The following is a 13354-nucleotide window of genomic DNA, read 5'->3' as shown; positions in this document are numbered from 1 at the left end:
ACACATGTGGTATGAACATCCAGAATCTAGAACCCACTCGGTATTAGAGCGAGAATCGCCCTCTGTAACTGATAACACATTATTTGACTCATCTGAACTTTCAGCAATTCCAGCAATTACTTTACCCCCTTTCTGGTCTGCTTTTTCCTTCTCCTTGAGTTTTAAATAGTCACTTTTTCAATGCTCGGGTTTCTTGCAATAATTGCACTTTCCCTTCTTCTTACCTGATGACCTGGATCTTCCCCTATTACTTGACTCCACCCTTTCTGTTGTTCTTCCCCTAACAAACAAACCCTTCGCATGTGCATCTCCCTCACCTGACACTTTTTTTCTCAATTCTTTCGAATATAGGCTGGCCTTAACATCCCCCATGGATATCGTGTCTTTGCCATACAATAGGGTTGTAACAAAGTGCTCATACGAAAGTGGTAAAGAACATAGCAAAATTAGGACTTGGTCCTCATCCTCAATTTTACTATCAATATTTTTCAGATCCATATACCTTCTCGCATAATTAGGACTTGGTCCTCATCCTCAATTTTACTATCAATATTTTTCAGATCCATATACCTTCTCGCATACGAAACGTATAAAGACGTTGTTTGAGATATAACCTGTTAGTGAGCGACTTCGTCATATATATGCCTTCCAACTTCAGCCAAATTCCTGCTGCTGAAGTTTCTTCTTCCACCTCGCGAAGAACGTCATCTGCCAGACTCAATTGAATAGAACTCAAAGCTTTGGCATCCGTATCATCCCAATCTTCCTCTTTGATTCCAGAACTAGTCTTGCCTAACAAAACCTTGTGCAATTCTTGTTGGGTTAACAGAGCCTTCATCTTTACTCTCCAAAGACTGAAACTGCTGCTCTGCCCATCAAACTTCGCAATCTCGAATTTAGCCGCCATAGCCACAATCGGAAACGAAACCCTAGTTTTTGCAACCTAAGGCTCTGATACTAGTTTGTTGTAACGAACACTATGAACGCAAGCTAAGATAGAGAAATTGAAAACTAAACAAGAAATCACAAAAACACCAGATATACGTGGTTCCCCAAGATGGGTACGTCCACGGGCGAGGAGAGAGAGGATTCACTAACCAACGTGAAGAAGAGATATACAAAGAGCTGGCTATAATCCGTAACTCTAGAAAGGCCACAATATGAGAGCCCAAAAAATAATTCCTAGAAGTCCCCCAAAAGCCCTATTTATAATAGGCTACAAAAACAGGAACAACATAATTAACCAATATGGGACTAAGAATACAAGGCATTCCTTACACTTACTATTCCCTCTGTTCGACAATTTTGGTCCATCTTTTCTTTTTTGGATGTCCCAGGACCCTCTTTTGGACGTCCACTCACTTTTATCCCCCTTTTTTTTTTGATATGACAAACCTTTTCGTAATTTGAAATGAGCTGGCTTTTGTCCTAACAAGATTGCCCTCCTTCCATTCGCAGAAGAGTGTATTTGGAATCTTTTTATACAAAAAAAACAAGCAGGATCCTAATTTGTAAACTCCATCGTTAGAGCTTCCTTTTGATTGGCAATGTCTATGCAAGTGGCTGGACGTTTGGCTCAAGCCACTCTTGCGTGTTTCAACAGCCCTAATTATACAACAGTTAGTCAGAACGGTTCCTAAACAATAGAGAGCTGCACTTTTGGTTTCGAGAAAAGAAGCTTTTGAGAGGAATTTTTGCTTTGAATTTTGGAGTATCTGTGCGATCTTTGGATCATTGAAGTTTCAATCTAACTCCAAGAGGTGACGCAACGGAATTCACGAAGAGATTAGTTGCGTACTTATCTAACAAATGATAAGTACTTGTAGTCACGAATAGTTCTTAAATCCATAAGAAGAAAGAGACAAAGTCTGAATATTATTGATAAAAAGCTGCATAAATATTAGGTTACAACCCCTTTTATAGGAAAAGGTGTAACCATAGCAAAACCCTAATTCAAAAACGAAAATTTCCAAAATTTGGAGAAAATAATAAAATTAAAAAAAGGAAAGAAAAACACGACTTTCCCAAAAAGAATCAAATTCTACAGAATTATACGCTAAAAGTTATTAACGAAACAAATATTTCCTAAAACAGCAAAAACGTCCAATTGAAAGCCTAATTGAAGGAATTAGGCCGAAAAACACCATCGATCATTGACCGCAATTCCCAAGTCGGCCCACCAAGTTCGTCCGAAAGTTGCCAGATCGGGTAATTTGCAATTAAACAACGTTTGGACTTCCGAGGCTTCGACCGGTCCAATTGATCATGAAATTGGGCCTTCACGTGTTCTAAATCAAGAGGTGTCTACAACTTACTTCGAGTTGTTCTTCGGTGGAACACTGAAGGGTTTTTGGAAGGCTTGTGGATTCAAGGTGGCGGCAGTTAAATACTTGGTGTACTGAACGAGGAGTCGGCAAATCAGTCTCGGGGTGAGGAATCACTATTATATTAGGGAGGGTGTTTTGTAATCACACAATGCTTATATTTGGTGTTCAAATCCTTCCCATGATTTTTATCCATTAGGATTTTTCATGTATATATTTCGTTCATTATTTGGTTGCTTGCTTTTCGTTCGTGTGGTTGGCTAAGTTTTTGGTTGTTGGGCTGATTGTTTAGAAGAGGTTCAAATCAAGTAAATCTAAAAACCTAGGCAATCTAGAATTTTTCATAATTAAACATTGCTTTTTGGGAAAATAACGGTCAATGACGTGTTTTGATAATTAATATCCGCTAATGACATTTTCAGTATTAACAAGTGTTCTTAATTTGTACTTGGTGGGTATTAATTATCAAAACCCGTCATAAACCGTCATTTTCTCAACAAAGCTAAAAACTAAACAACAGCCCAATAGGAGAGTTGATGGAAGATAGATTTTATGAATAGCTGCCAGATAGCTAGAATCTCACTTTACTTGCAACGAACATAACTAAACATTACAACTTTGTTAAATCCGACTTTGGTGTCTTAGCCTAAGACTTAAAGGTTTGTTCCTTAATGTTTTTCTTGCTTGTAACTTTTAGAGCCATCTCACCTCACGCATAAGTATATGAAGCGGCTGTAGGAAGAGTTGTAAGAATCAGTTCGAGGCTCGCGCAAACTAACTGGGGACAGCATTACCAGAGGGGAAAAAAAAAGACATTACTAAACATTCTAACTTCTTTCACTAATTGATCAATGATATGAACTCGTCTCCCCTACCCACTCTTTCTTTTTCACATTGAGATTTATCTTTTTATAAAGATTTCTCTTTTACAAAGGGTATGATAAAATACCCAACTTTCAACCAACAACATAATCATAAACCCCATAACACATTCATTAGCTTCCCATTAATATTGTATTACAGCCAATACCCACTAAACAGGAAATAATTATCTCTTGACTCCCATTGTTCACAAATGCCATCGAGCTCTACATGATTGAATTCAAGAAAATATGACAATATTTAGAGACTATAATCCATGAAAGTGCACTAGGGAGAAAATCCTAGCACAATATTGCTTTTGTAATTATCTATAATGTTGGTCAGGAACTCGTGATTAGCCTTCACTAATTTGGCATTAATTCAAAGTTGCAATCAATCAAACATCACTTGGGGTCAATGCAAGTTTGTCCGGTCGCTTTACATGTCTAGGATTTATTAATCGAGGTGTGCCTAAGCTAGTCTGAACATCCGCTTATAAGCCAAATCTAAAGGCATTACGCCATCTTCCTAGCTACTAGTTGTCACACTGAACAGATAGAGTAACAAAGAATTGACATAGATAAGTATTTACAGTACTGAAGTGATGCAACGCTATTGCATTTATATGTTGGTTTCACCAATCAAAAATAGCTCCCAACCGCATCAACGACAATGTTATACTCGGTGAATTTTGCGAATTACCAAAAAGGAAAGCAATGTTATACTCGGTACTCCACGATTACAAACCATTTATTCCAACTACACCGATACTACTTCATATTTAGAATCCATGATGTTTCATCTAATCAGAAACTAATTCATCGGGGAAAAAAAAGTATGATGTTTCTGTATGGCAAAAGGGATCCATCCGTGTTTGCCAAGTCAAAATGACGCCATTCCAGGGTTTTAATACGTAGAATTTAACTTTCTGTTCTCCGGTTATGTTAGAAAATCAAATTGTGAAAATTAAAAGAATTTGATTGCATCCTGAGATGAACAAACTTAGCGTCCCAGGGCAGTCAACTCAATATGTGCATTGCTAGGAAAACAAACTCTTTATAGCATAAACGCAGGTTTGAGTTCCGAAAGGCAGGACAAATATAAGAACTAACAGTCGAATAAAGCAAGAACAAGCATGGCGGTGAATCTGCAGTTGGTAAACCATGTGGATAAACCAGTTCTCGATCAATCATCGATCCCTCCCGGAATATGGTCATTTGTCATGCTTTTCAGAACTTGCTGAAAAAAACCGTAACGCTAGCTGCATGCATCATAAGGTTCAAATGCTTCGAGAGGCAAAGTTACCGCAACACCAAAAAAGACGATAAGGGGTAAACAAGAGACAAAGTTGGTAGTTCATGGTACACTGGTTAAAACTACAAATAAAAAAAAAATCAAAGTCTCCGTAGCGTTCGCAGATGATTTCAAACATTTTTATCACTTGCCAACACCATTAGTGGGAGATTGTAACTCCCAAAGGAACAAAAGAGACACAAATGTTTGGCATAAAGGTATAAACGAGGCGGTTATAAGTCCCTGCTAATACGTATGGCATTCTATAGAGAAAATGCAAGAGGAATAGGATCCTCTCTCATTTGTTATATGGGACTGGACGGTCCAATTTTGATCATTTTGATGATTCAAAACATTCAGAGCTCGTCGGAAATATTGGACCATGCCAAAAATTACAATAATCGGATACCCGTTGAAATAATTTTGTTACGTATTTGTCTTGAGATAAATTGGTTAAATGAGTTCCAATCCGTTAGTTGTATAATCTTTTTTTGTTCAAAATAAATGTGTTTCAAAACCATATCAACGGCACCTGATCATCACAATTTTTGGCATGATCAATTTTTTTGATGAGCTCTAAAATATGAATGTTTTTATTTATCCGCAAATATGAACGTTCGTTATCATCAAAATCGCCCCAAGGAAAACCCAAGAACGATCAAAATCGAACCGCATACAGAGAGGACCCCATTCCAAAACTAAATTTATGATAGTAAATAGGACAGCTTCAGCGAGTTCAAAATGCAACAATAGCCGAGATAATCCACCAAACCGCACAGTTGGAAAATCATCAAGTTAAGAAGCACAATTACAACTTGGTTTTTGAACATACACATCAAATACAAAAGGCACAACTAAAAGTTCATTAACTCTCCAGACGATTATCTCCTCAATATCACAAGGTCTTTATAACGAATCACAGACTTCAGACACAAACAAATAAACATGTACTCTTTCAAAGAAAGCAACACGGTAAGACATTAAAAGCATCTAAACCATGATCCGGACTGCATCACCAAATCATCTTATCACCCTCTGCTTCTTTCATCAACCAAACACGCCTTGCCGTTTCACAATACCCAGAATCTTTCTACCTCGGACTACGTGACTGGAAAGCAGTCGATCATATCCAAGCACTGGCTTAGCTGCAGTTCTTGGATTTTTCCATGGCCCTGGGAGCTGTAGAACATACCAGGAGGACAGAAAAAGTATTTAGAATTATCCTTGATTCATGATTCAAAACATGTTCCACTTCACAAAATTACCCTATGAAGAACAAGACGGGAAAAAAACGCATATAACCGACTATTTGCAAAAATGCCCCTGTGGCTACTGGCCTAACACCAGTGCTTGACTTGGAAACCCATCTTTCCTGCCTATTCTCATTTTTATTGCAACTAGACAGCAAACCAATTACATTTTTGTAAGGGAGGCAAAAGCATTCCATAACAAGCTGAAATTTTCTTATTTAAAAAAAAAAGAAAAGAAGAAGAAGCTGAAATTTGAAGTCACGAAACCGAACCTGCTGCATCAGAAAAGGGTAATAAACATGACACGAGAGCTGCTTTAACATTAAAAAAACTACGATGTTGTTACACTTGTGAGTTATCTATCGCCTTGTACCCTAAGACCAAATTTTCGAGAATTGAAATTTGTGGGTCCAAAAATGTTTCAAGTGCACTAAAGAATATAGGGGTAAACTTCATCCACGATGGGGTGCCAACAGTAATAGACAAGCAAACATGTGTACTAGATAGAAAAGAGAGAAACAGGTGAAAGATTTTTTTCTACCTAATCCAACACACAGCAGTAATAAGCAATGAAGTGCTCTTAGAAATAAACCATGTAAGATTAAATGTCCAAATTCTATAAAGCTTCTGATGGTTATCCAAGACGAAACCAGAAAAACGGAACACGCACCTAACCCAATAGCATCAGAGCTCTTCATGATCTTGAGCCTCTTGCATGATTCGATAAACATCCTGTGAAGTTAAACGAAATAGTTAAAAGAGTACTGTTGTACAAAAGCAACCAAACAAAACATGTTTATTCTACCCAAAAGCAGTTAACGCAAATGATTATTTCCTCATGCGGCCTTCATTGAAGGAGGATATCTTAATGGAAGGTTCCTTTCCTTCCATTCTCTTCTCTCAAAATTCAAAGGATATGGAATGCTTGATTCACCATTGAGAGAATGAAGAGGTAAGAAGTGAGCCAAACATTTTCACATATAAATTCCAGAGAAATGCAGCAGTTTAAGAGCCAGTTGACACAACAGCAGAGAAGATCCACCATTTGTATTACTAGTTAAACTAGTGTATCCAACAAGAAAATTACAGGACTTCTAAAGTTCACCAACCAACAATTCAAATCATCTTTATCCCAGTGATCTATGTAGCAAAACAGCATCTTGTCAAGATCTTAACTTCATATTTCTCAGCAGTTCCAATTGATAGCACCAGGTCAGAGATCCCATAATTGATGGATTATGAAATCAACAATCCAAAGTTTTGTCAAGCAGTACGTCTCGATTTCAATCCAAGTCCATCAAGTTATTTGCAATTCAAAATTAGTCCACACTGAAAACATGCGAAGTGAATGTTGATATCACACGTGTGATATAAATGACAGCCAATGCACCTAGCCAACTGAAGGATAACATGAAATCAACCAGCTAAACAAATCTTTTACAACCAGTCAGCCATCCAAGGCCGTCATGTACATACTTTCTATGCAACATCCTCTTAACCGTGAACAATTAACGAAAACACAGTTGAGAAAGATACTTGACAAAGAGACCATTGCGAGCACAACACGCTAAATTTACTACATAAACCACACCAAAGAAATTAAGACATCTTAAACAAGACCTGCAAAGTATGTGCCATATTTAAGAATTCCAACAGTGGACAAGGAAATTGTGTCAAGTATACTTTTTTTTTTTTAAAAATTTCCAAAAATATGCTTATCAAAAAAACACTGCTTCGTTAAAAAGTAGTAATCCAAAAGACTGCAACCACATATGGTGTGGGTCTGTAATTGAGAAGTCTGAATACACCATGACTCTTATTTATTTAGCCCCCCAAATTTTTTCATTAGATCTTTCATTCATGTACAACGAGAAAAATGACAAATGATTTCCAATCAAGTACGCAGTCATGAATTTGCAATCCATAGAAATTGCCCAAATTATCTGGAAATGATCAACTGATGCTCAAAACAGTGCCATACAAGAAAAAGTTAAGTCAAAGGTCCATATTCACATATACGATAATACAAATCATTGTCCCAGTGCTGCATAATCTAGTGTTGAACATCTTGCGGCAGTCACATTGTAAAACAGTAACTGTTTTAAGGATAAAGTCTAGTCCTGTTGCTCATATCAGTGTGTTTACACAAGTTTACTAAGGCCGTGAAAAGAACATACACTCCATGTACCAGGCAGTTTACAGATCCTGATGTGCTAACATATGGGTTCCTGATATACTGGACCAAACCAACTCAAACAGAATGGGTTCGTCAACACGATGTGCATGGGACAAAAGCTGCTGATCAGATGTATACATAATACTCGTGAACGAATAGAATCATATTAATGCTACTCAACAATTGGCACGTATAAGAAACTAAATATTCCATTCTTCTACGGTACTTAAAATGACTCACTAGGCCTCTTTTAACACTTGCTTCACTGATTAAAATAAAAGATGGAATAGCAAATTATCTCCAAACAGGTTTAAAGAAACGATAGCTATGTTTCATTTGGTACATCCTACAGACAAAATGAAACTACACACTAAAAACTATATAACATTCTACTAAAAACAATATATGGACTACAGGAACAAAGGTATTATTTGGTAGCAATAAGTCATAAAATAGGTGGAGTTCATGGAATCTTACTCCCAGGGGACATCTCCCACAAGCATCCAGTCACCATCCTTATCCTCGTAAGTAAGCACGCATTCTGAACCATGCAGCATATCCCGCAACTTGCTCTCACTAAGCATGTCCTTCCCTGGACTTCCATGGGATCCCCATTGACCTGAAATTACAATAGAATGGTAGTAACTTATACCAACACGGTTACAGATGGTACTTTTCGTAAAACCTAAGTAAGTAAACAAATTACTAGATTATATGCAAGCATCGACTCTAAATATAAACCAATTTCTAATTAAACATTCTAAACTACTAAAATAGTTCACCTATTGTGAAGCAACTGAACATTTTCTCAAGAGCAGATGAAAGTTCTTGGTATGTAGAGTACATTCTCAGATCCACCTTCCTCAGATACGGAGCACCATCCATGCTAACCTTCACAAAAAGTGTCCCAGGACCAGGTTTTCCATCAACTTCATCATTGTTCTTTGAAGAGGTAGCCAGTGTATTCTTCCTATATGATCTTATAGGAGGCCAACCAACAACCTGTGCCCTGTAGTGGAAGAGAATATGTCATAATAAATAAAAAATACCGTGTTGTGTTTGCAGAGAAATGCAAATGCGCTGAGTCTATTTTTCTCCAAAAAAAAAATCCCAGTTTTAGTGGATTCTCCACTTACTTTGCAGCGGGTGGTGCACTGCTATTGTTGTTAGAAGCCTTAATTTCATTATGGGTAGATCCATTAGTGGCACGAGGTCGTTCCTGTAACACCTTTGATGGCACTTCCTTCATTACGTTTGATTGAGCCCCAGATGCCCTAGAAGCGAGCCCAACATTTGTTCCTGCATTGCCAGGAAACTTCCCTGTGACCAGGGAAGCTTCAGATTCAGAACCAGCCGCCTGAAACATCCACTTTCCTTCGGTATACGCAGATCCTTTCATCTCTGAGATCCCACCCATGGTGTCGGAGAAACCTCTTTTGTTGCCTGAAACAACAGTCTTTATCGGTTGTGCAGAGACTCCATCTTTCGAAGGAAGCAAAGGAAACAAGTGTTTCTCCTCGAATTTTGCTGAGTTCACTTGGCTAAGTTCTGGATCTCGTTCAGGGGACTGGGAACCAGGTAGACCAAGCCTTAACTCTGTGGCCTTCAGATTTAGGTTGATCTTTTTGTCCTCTGACCCACTTGAGACTGAGGAGCTGTCCCCCGAAGAACAATCTGGCAAACCTAGATAATTCCGTTCTTTCAATTCCAAACCATTCTGGGCAGCAGCCATTATGGAAACACCACCCCGACCTTCCCCCTCAACACCTAGCAGTGGTGGAGACATTAGACTTCAAAACTTCTGAAAATTCCTCTTAGCCTGTTTGAAATCAAAACATGAAAACAATTAGATATTCATTTCCTTAAGTAACCGGAGAGGTTTCACGGTTCAAACCTGTGCATATCTACATAGTTATTAAAAAAACTAAACCTCAAAAAAATTCATCTATCTTGCAAAAAAAATAGAAAGAAATCCGGAAAACCAGCTTTGATAGAAAGTCAAAGGTTTTAATACCACTATTTTTTTTTTCATATGCTACTATTTATCTTTTATACTAATAGGCTCAAGTTCAACGAACGGACTTAAGAGCTATCAATTCATATCGACACAGAAACAAAGCATCCATCCATTATCACATACTCACTATTGTGGGCATTAGTTGACCAATCAATGGACGGTGCCAAAGGCCCAAAACCTGGAAACAATGGTGGGTTTTTATCAAGTTTCCTATTCAGATTTATAGTATTTCCTTAGATGTCCCCAGCCAACCGATAACGCCCTCAAAAAAGGATTTTATCAGTCAAACACACAAATCAAAATTTAAATTTCGTAAGATCCAGAGTTCCTATAAAAATTCAGATAATTACTCAATTCAGTAATACGAGGGTATTGTTTAATCAAAAGTATTAATGCATGGAGGTATAAAACACTTCCACGAGGACAACAGAGTTCTTTGAAGAAAGGAAAAACGCAAATTACTAAATTGTACAGAGAGAAACCGCAACTTTTCACTGACCCCCTAACAAATTTGAAACAGTCAACGACAGAATCACAACAACGCAAAAGATAATGAAAGTTGGCTAATACGAGTAAGATCTACAATGAAAAAGCAAGAGATCAGCGTCATCTTCGATGTAAGATTCAGCAAAAGAAATCGAATTGCTTTAAAGAAGACAACCAAACTACCATAGGAAAAGTCCAATCCAAATAAAACTCCCACGTTCACGACTCGCAAGCCGTAATCGAAAGTATAATGACCCTAGTCAAAAGGAAGCACTCAGCCAAGCAATTTGATTGTTTCTTTAAAGGAAAAAAACTCCACGCACGCCCACAGAGAGCAACACAAAGCAAGAACAGGAAAACATCTGTCCATTTAGCTTCAGATTCACCCGAGATACTCTGTACCTAGAAAATTGGTGTACCCAGATGTTTTGGGTCGAAAGACTGAGTGAGTTTTTTTTTTTTTATGTTTTATGCGATCCAATGCCGAAAATGCACCGATACAAGGCACAGTGAATTTCGGTACAAAGGATTTGATCCCCTCAGGATTTTCATCAGCATTTTCTCGGCAACCAAACAAGCACGAAGAGGTTGAAAATCAACTCGAACATCAACTTCCAAAATCCCTTACTCACAAGATCTAGAACAACAAGAACCAGCTCATAAATTAGTTAATCAAAAAAAAATTGCAAAATGCCATTAAAAAAAGGCAAGAAAAAGCAGGAACATTAAAAAAAAAAACTCCCCAAAAGAAGAAGGCCCAAGAGTAAAGCTAAACAGAAGCAATACAAATCACTGAAATCACCGGAAAATCAAGGCGAAAAAATCAAGATCTCGCTCCACAAACCTGGTTTATCTTCGCATGCGTATCTTCACACACATGAGAAGATAAATATATATATGTGCGTGGGAATATGTACAGATACATACACGTGAACCAATAGCAGAATGGTACCTGAACAAGTTTCGCGATTCACCGGAGGAAGAGTTGAGAGAGATACAGGACTTGAGAGATCTAAACAAGTAGGAGAGAGAGAGAGAGAGAGAGAGAGAGAGAGAGATTAAGGACCCTCCATTAAAGCAGAAAGCAAACAAAAGCTCAAGCTGTTGGCCGTGAACACCGAAGCTCAGCAAAAGATAAAAGGCCAAAGGGGGCAAAAAGGAAAATTACGGGAAAAGTAGGGTCATTTTTTCAACGAGATTTTTTCCTTTTTTTAAATAATGGGACCGATCTGGATGGGAGTGATTTGATTTGACGGACAGGATTGGTTCGGGTGAAAGAACGTGAGCCGTTGGATCGTTTATATTATCTGTCCTTTGTGCTCGTGGTGTAGACGAATCATTTTGTTTGGGAAAAGGTTTCGTAAAGACAGTTTTCTGTTATTGTTTGATTTTAAGAGAATATTATTACTATATTGTAGTAGAAAGCAATATTGAGAGAAAATTTAATTTTATTTAAGGAATTTCAACAACCCCACCGACTTCTACACGCATTTACGTTTATGTGGAATCCGCACACTTTGGTAGACGAGTTGTTTTTATTTATGTGTTTGATTGGGAATGGAGAATGACTTGCTGTCACGCACTGAGGATCGACGAATGCAGTATTTTAATGTTCGGTGACTAGTTATTATTTGAAAGAAAAATGGTAACGTGTGTGAGGTGCAATTCATTTCTATCAACATGAACTGCAAAAATAATACGAAAAATGTTGTTGCTGTTTTCAAACAACTTATACGTTTAATAAAATATGATCGTATCTAACTATAGATGCATACAATCTTGTACATCTGCGTCTATTTTAAAAAAGGAAAAAAACAGAAACCGGTGTTATATTGGAGATATTGTTTTTGGTAGATGCATGCAATCTTAAGAGGAGCTTAAATTTTTCAAGAAAATCTTCGATGTATGGGCGTTAAATTTTTCAAAAAAGCATGAGCCGCGGCAATTTTCAAAATTTTTGAGACAAATATGCGATATAATTGTGAAGAAATTTTAAAACTAGGGTCTAACGGTTGTTCGAGCTCGTCCAGTTTAAATTTGCTCTTCAAATTAGCTATTTCATACTCTCTTTTTTTTTTTTTGGTCAAACGAAAACTTGTTTCATACTATTCTTGGCATTTATAGTACTTCCCCTTTTGCTTGTTTCAATACTTGCCCTTTTTGGGGCTAACTTTTCTGCCGCCTTTTTGGTTGTTTTTTCCCCTAATTTTTGCTCTCTCTTCTTTTTTTTTTTTTTGTAATTTTCACATCACATCGTTTATCATGATAAGAGAAATCGAAAAAATATAGACTAAAGTTTAAAAAATTCACTAAAGACAATGCTAAAAACTAACAGTCTTTTATACTTTTTTGATTTCCCTCGTTGGGGCGAACGATGTGAAGTAAAAATTATACTGAAACCTACGTAAATTATGAGAACCTAACAACAAAAACAAAAACGGTGGCAAAAAGTTAGGTCAAAGTTACTCTTGTATTTATGTGGAGTAAAAAACATGAAAATTGATTTTGACACTCTAGTTTTAGTCTCTAACACTCCATTTTTAGCTACTGACACTCCACTTTATAAAAGATTATGTGAAAAAAACAAACTAAAAGTAAAGTATCAAAATCACATCCCAAAGAACAATTAAAAATGCAAAAAATAATGACCAAAAAAGCATTTGTAAGATATGGCTTTGGAGTTTGATTATGCTGTACCAAATTATTATTTAAGATAATTAAAAGGAGACTGTTCATTGTTTGCCCAATTATAGTATTTTTCGTTTTTTAAAAAACACCAACGTGGGACAAATTTAAAAAACGAAGTTGGTTATTTGGTATTAATTCCGAATATATAAAAATTAAACTAACGTAAAACTCCTACACCATTCCGAACCCACGAAGGTCAAGAATGTAATTTTCGGTGAGCTAGTTGGCTGGACGGGGCTTATCAAGAAGACTTTTTTAT

At 37.1% G+C, this 13354-nt stretch overlaps 1 protein-coding gene across 3 annotated transcripts; it reads right to left on the bottom strand.

The window, feature by feature from the left end:
- Positions 1 to 5237: 5237 nt before the first annotated feature.
- On the bottom strand, positions 5238 to 11585 carry LOC131303333 (auxin-responsive protein IAA9-like). Of its 3 annotated transcripts, none has more exons than XM_058330142.1 (6): positions 11360 to 11585; positions 9041 to 9723; positions 8687 to 8913; positions 8382 to 8523; positions 6399 to 6460; positions 5238 to 5657 (listed from the first exon to the last, which is right to left on the bottom strand). In XM_058330142.1, the coding sequence occupies exons 2-6, from the start codon at positions 9688 to 9690 to the stop codon at positions 5620 to 5622; spliced, it is 1119 nt and encodes a 372-aa protein (XP_058186125.1). In that variant the 5' UTR covers positions 9691 to 9723; positions 11360 to 11585; the 3' UTR covers positions 5238 to 5619. The 3 variants fall into 3 exon arrangements, with proteins under 3 accessions (XP_058186125.1, XP_058186126.1, XP_058186127.1); XM_058330143.1 differs by having other exon boundaries at positions 11252 to 11531; XM_058330144.1 differs by lacking the exon at positions 11360 to 11585 and adding an exon at positions 10591 to 10741.
- Between the last annotated feature and the right edge of the window lie 1769 nt (positions 11586 to 13354).

Source organism: Rhododendron vialii, chromosome 10a (genome assembly GCF_030253575.1).
Source record: "Rhododendron vialii isolate Sample 1 chromosome 10a, ASM3025357v1".
Classification (NCBI taxonomy): Eukaryota; Viridiplantae; Streptophyta; class Magnoliopsida; order Ericales; family Ericaceae; genus Rhododendron; species Rhododendron vialii.
This window is presented reverse-complemented; position numbering and strand designations above follow the sequence as displayed.